Source organism: Mirounga leonina, unplaced genomic scaffold (assembly GCF_011800145.1).
Source record: "Mirounga leonina isolate KUSES-001 unplaced genomic scaffold, KU_Mleo_1.0 Mir_115, whole genome shotgun sequence".
Classification (NCBI taxonomy): Eukaryota; Metazoa; Chordata; class Mammalia; order Carnivora; family Phocidae; genus Mirounga; species Mirounga leonina.
Window position 1 is genome coordinate 75,252,086 of NW_023270268.1, and position 6,000 is coordinate 75,258,085.

At 42.9% G+C, this 6,000-nt stretch overlaps 1 protein-coding gene across 1 annotated transcript in view; it reads right to left on the bottom strand.

Annotated features, from left to right (window-relative positions):
• CUNH3orf70 (chromosome unknown C3orf70 homolog) overlaps window positions 1-5,626 on the bottom strand; it is an 87,213-nt gene extending 81,587 nt beyond the window's left edge. The window contains exon 1 of the mRNA XM_034999748.1: window positions 5,320-5,626. Coding sequence (XP_034855639.1) covers window positions 5,320-5,515 — 196 coding nt within the window. The 5' untranslated portion in view covers window positions 5,516-5,626. The remainder of the gene's footprint in view (window positions 1-5,319) is intronic.
• Between the last annotated feature and the right edge of the window lie 374 nt (window positions 5,627-6,000).

Here is a 6,000-nt window from a genome sequence, read left to right on the forward strand (position 1 = left end):
TTGACAGAGAAAGAGCAAGAGACACAAGCAGGGGGAGCAGCAGAGGGAGAGGGAGGAGCAGGCTCCCCGCTGAGCAGGGAGCCGGATGCGGAGCTCAATGAGGGGCTCTATGCGGGGCTCAGTCCCAGGACCCTGAGATCATGACCTGAGCCAAAGGCAGACACTTAACCAACTGAGCCACCCAGGCGCCCCAGCTCCTGTCATTCTATTCTTCTCTTTCTACTTTGAAGAATTGAAATAACTGTGACTAAATACTGCAATTAAATATATTCCTGAAGTTACTGTTGCAGGATTAAACCTTTCACCCTCTTCTGCAGTAATAAAGAAAATCACTATTTGTATATTTTGCCAATATCTAAGAAATAACCTGCTAAAAACCGATTTAATCTTCATACTCTTTCTTTTCTTAAAGATTTTATTTTTAAATAATCTCTACACCCAACATGGGCCTCGAACTGGTCATATACCTTGTTGAAATCTGAGATTAACAGCCACACGCTCCACCAACTGAACCAGCCAGGTGCCCCTAATCTTCATAATCTTTCTTAAGACACTCATTTCCCTTGGCTTCTGCAATAAAATCTGCAAAAAAAAAAAAAAAAAAAAAACCACCTTCCACATTTTTCTTCTCTCGCATTTCTTCTTAGACTCTACTGTGAGTTCATCCTCCTATACCCAACACTCTAAATATTAGTGTTTTAAAGGGAAAGCCTAAGGATTTTCATTTCTCATACTATAGTCTCTCCCTTGGCCACAACTACAATCTAAAAATAAGTAAATGACTTCCATATTATCTTTAGTGCAGACCTCTCCTCTAAGTTCTAGATCCCTATACCCAACTGCCTACTGACATTACCATGTGATGACAAGGCAGCTTAAACTCAATAGATCCAAAACTGAATTCATGGTCTCCCGGGATTCATTATTCAAAACTGGATTCACAATCCATGTTCAGTCAAACCCTAGTTCATCTCTAGTATTTTGTGTTGTTAGTGAATGAATGGCACCACCATCCATCCAAGGAGCATTAGGCAGAAGTCTAGAAGTTATCCTTTATAACTTTCCTCTTCCTCCCTCTCTAAATCTAATCTATTCCAATTTCCATTTATGGATATTATTGTATGAGTTTCTATCTATCTTTTACACTAATACCCAAATAATCTCCCTTGCTAGTTTCATTCCTCTACTGCCCATATTATTACTATAATGTTAAGGTCTCTATCAACTGAAACTTCAGACTTCTCACCTTTCCTGTTCATCCCCCCCTTACATCTCAACAGTCTAATATATTATGCCTTCTAAATATTCTACTTGCTCTAGCCACAAAATCTACTTTATAATATCTGCATATGATTTATTTTTTCCAGTCCCTCTTCCTTAGACAAGTCATGTCTTTTTTTTCTCTCAAAATTCCTCTTGGAATCCTTCACTCATTAATTCCATCCAATATCACTCCTTATGGGGGAAAAAAAAGTTACATATTCAGGGCCACAGTTTATTTAACCCAATAATCTCTCTTTGACAGCGACACCTACAGAACATTTCATAGTTTTCCTCCCAGAAATAGTCCTCAAAATCTGCCATTATCCAAATAAACTATTTCCTTTAATAATACAAGTACCACATCTATGTATACATGTTTTATATATCTTTTATAAACATGTATATATTATCAACCTCTTCTATTTCATAAGGTTATGAATTTCACAACTTTAACATAAATCATATATAGCTGAACTTTCTTCATTTGTTCTGAAATTCCTCTCTCAAGTTTCAAAGTGGTCCTCTCATTTCAGCATTTTCTCATTTGGTGAACAAGCTGATCGTTTTTTCACCCATATCATTGTGATTTTAAAGGAATACAAAACTAAATACAGCATGAATCATGTCCTTATACTCTGCTTAGAGGGCATTACCCAGCTGTATTAATATTTGTATCCCTAGTTTCCATAATAATGTCTCACAAAGAGAAGGTGCTCAATACACGTTCAACAGAATTAAAAGAATTTTGCTTAGGACTGATGTTGTAATGTTCATGAGTGCCAAAAAGAAAGCAGAACTTCTCAAATGTGTGAACTCTGCTTTTTTTTTTTTTCCCCAAGAAAAACGGTATTTGGACTAAAAAAGGGTAGAAAGAATTGATTCCCAGTATAGGTGAGAAGACTGTAACAGAGCACCTTGCTGCTCTAAATGAAATGAAGCTCCTCGTGAATGTGATCACTGAATCACCGCTAGTGGAGGAAGCATGGAGACCTGGAGGGTTGCCAAAGACCGGAAACAAGCAAATAAATGTAGATCTGATTTGTTTTAAAAATAAAGAATAAAAGAGAAAAGAACAAAATTGACAACAAAACAGTCCAGTATGCTCGGCATCAATCCTTTCCTAAATTCAGATTATTTATTTAAAAAACAGCTTCTAATCCCTTTGAAACAAAAATGGTAAGCATTTGTGGAACCAACTTAAGTAACCAGACTAATCTAATTTCCTTTTTTTTTTTTAAAGAATGTCTTTATAGATAGACTTATACCAAAAATAAGCAATAAAAATAGTATCAGATTTCAACAAGGTAGGATTTCAACCATGTATATGACCAGGCTCTCATTACACCATATGGTTAAGGTAAATATAAGGTGGATAACAGTACAACTAAGTGCCAGCTAATTATTTGAATGATCATAACAAGGAGTGTTTCTTAATGAAGTGCCATCAATTTGAAGGTCTGTTCTACCCACAAGGTTCAGGATGCCTCTCTGTGTCCCTCTCCTAGTCAAAAATGTCATCAATAATTTGAATGAAGATGCAAAAGGCTACTATACTACTGCCTTCATCCAATATATGGTTGACATGAGACTAGGTGGCACAAATATGTATTAAGAAAGAGGTGGGGGCGCCTGGGTGGCTCAGTTGGTTAAGCGACTGCCTTCGGCTCACGTCATGATCCTGGAGTCCCTGGATCGAGTCCCGCATCGGGCTCCCTGCTCGGCAGGGAGTCTGTTTCTCCCTCTGACCCTCCCCCCTCTCTCTCATTCTCTCTCTCTCAAATAAATAAATAAAATCTTAAAAAAAAAAAAAAAAGAAAGAGCTGGGATCTGAAAAAACAGTGATAAGCCAGATAAATGGGCTAATTCTAATTAAGATGAAATTTAATAGGGAAAAGTATCTAAGGTATCAATCAGTGTCCAAAAAAAAAAAAATACATATAGAACTGTGAGATGAGCAAGTCCCATGACTTAATTGACACATACGTAAAACAAACAAACAAGGGGCTTAATGACTTTAATTGACAGCAGTCTCACTTCAATCTGACAGCAGTAAGCTCAGTATGATGAGGATTTCAGAAAAGCTAATGTGATGCTAGATGCAGAAGCAGCAGTATCTCAAACATGGGAGGCAGCAGTCCTGCTCGATGCTGGACTGATCCGACCACAAATGGGATGTTGTGTATCCTTCTAAGGGAGGGTCACAGTCTTCAAAGGATCATAACCATATTGGCACATGTTCAGAACAGAACAACCAGGATGCTCAGGACCCTGGACACCACTCCACAAAAGGAGAGGCAGGAGGGAACAGAGATTTATAAATAGGACAAAACAATGCCTTGAGAGGAAAATGATGGCTACTTTCATTGAGTCACTCAATGAACATGAATTTCAAATCTAGTTCAGGCCAGACACTGTGACAATGTCTGGGCATACAGAGAGAAGATAGTCTATGTCTGTGGAATATTCATATGCTTATCTGAAGAGCTGAAAAAGCCATGTTCTGAAAAAGGATGAGACTGTTCTATATGATTTCGTAAGGTAGAAATAAGACCCATGGAAAGAAGTTAGAAAGTAACTGATTTCAGCTCCATATGAGAGTATTTTAAGAATCAAAGATGTCTTAAGAAGCTTCCTGAGAAGAATGCAAGGTTCCCATCAGGGATGTTGTACTTAGTGGAGAGGCTGCTTAAATAAGACAGGCACTGAACTGACCATCTTTAATGTTCCTCGTATTCTATACTAGGACTCTATATTTCCCTAGGAAATGGACTCTCACCAGATTCACCGTACTTGTGCACTTCAGCATCACGGGTTTCCTACAGTTGCTACTTCCAACTTTGTACCCTGTCCCCCACTGAAATGATGCTTTATAATGGGGAACGGATCTGAGAGCAATAGGAATAATGAAATACATGAAGAAACTGAACCATCAGGACACAGAACACACACACAAAAATCAATATTGTTCAATGTAAAGAAAATGTAGGAATTCTCTATCCTTTAAGTCATAAACTCAATTTAAAAATATCTCACTATGTTCAATTAACGTAAACAAGGACTTGTCAGTGTACTGCATCTCTTGTTGGGAGCCATTTTTTTCTAACCAACAAGGAAAAAACAATTTTAACTTAAGATCACTTTGAGAATTTGTGTCCTGAATAAACATGCCAAAAACCTCCATTATAAGGGTATGTGGAAACTAAGTTTATAACATATTTCTTTAAAAAATGATTTATTGGATATAGCAGACCTAATACCATGAACTAATCAAATTGTGGAATTCTGATTAAATGGCTACTTAAGTTTAATCCATTTTAAAAAAACACAGGCAAGATAAACATAGAGAAAAGGCCTAGCCCATTTAGTTCTGGCTTTTATAAATTGGTTTAATATCATTAAAGCTCACTTTCATTCATTTTATTTTGTAATTTTAAAACAGTCTCCTATATTGGCTCTATATGCTACAACTGGGTATTGAAAGAGTTCATCCTTCCAAACTGTTAATACTAACTTCTTAGTAGTATTACTAAGCTGTCCCTTACACTTTAGCGCTTTCTCAATTTGGATACAATAAATGGGCCACAATTCGATTACCAAGGGCTCTTTCTTCTAAAGAGCAGCCTGGAAAAGACAAAAGTGAGAAAGAAAGGAGAGCACGTTTAACCACCAGCCCTGAAAAAAGGCTTCCCCTCTGGCTGTCAACTCTGACGGCGCTCTACCATTTCTCAGCACACTGCCTGGTCAGTTCAAATAAAAAAAGAAAAAGAAACAAAAATAGATTCCAGCTTTCCTGGGACGGGGAGATCCCCTTCTGTAGAAGTGGCTAAAGCTATAGGCTCCCCATGGGATTTCATCTCGTTGCCAAGGCAGCGCCAGCAGAGGCGTCCGGCGCCAGGTCAGCGCCCGCCCGGAGCCCACGGTGGCCCCAACCATCAAAAGAGCAACCCCGGCCGAGCCCCGAGCCCCCGGGGCCGCAGAGTCCCAGCCGCGACCCCGGACAGCCTCGCGAGCGCCCCGGGACGGTGGCGGAAGGCGGGGAGACGCGGCTCGACTTACAGTGACACCATCCTAGGTGACAGCACCAGTGCAGCTTGAAGCACTTGCCGTGGCTGTGCGTGGCACAGATGGAGAGCCCGTCGCACGGCTGGAAGTCGGGTCTGCGGGCAGCGCAACTCCGCGCCAGGGCCTGAGCCTCGTCCACTTTCTCGCTCTTCCAACCCCGCTCGGGCGCCGACGCCGACGCCGCACTCATTTCCGCTCCCTCCGCGGAGCCGAGGCCGGGAGGCCGGGAGAAGCGGCGTCTGGGCGGGCAGGAAGCCGAGCCGGCAGCAGGCGTGGGAGGCCGCGGGCCGGGAGTCACGCCAGCGCGCGTGGCGGCGGCGGTGCTGCTGGTGGCGGTGGCGGCGGGAGCGCGGCGTCCCAGGCTCGCAGAGGAGCCGCCCCGAGCGCTGCGACCGGGGGCCGGGCCTGCCGCCGCCTGCCTCCCTCCGCCGCGGCGCGCGCCGCGTCCCCACGCGCACGCGCGTGCGCGCGCGCCGACCGGCCCCGGCAGGCGCCAAGCGTCGGTCAGCGAGCCCGGCCTCTTCGCACACGCTGTCGGCGTCCCCTCCGTCACAGCAAGTCCCTGACACACACAGTCATTCCTCCGAGACCGACGCCGACCGACAGACGGCCATTGTGAACATACAAGCGCCTCGGCGGCTTGGTGTTCACAGGCACAGCCGCTTACACGCGCAC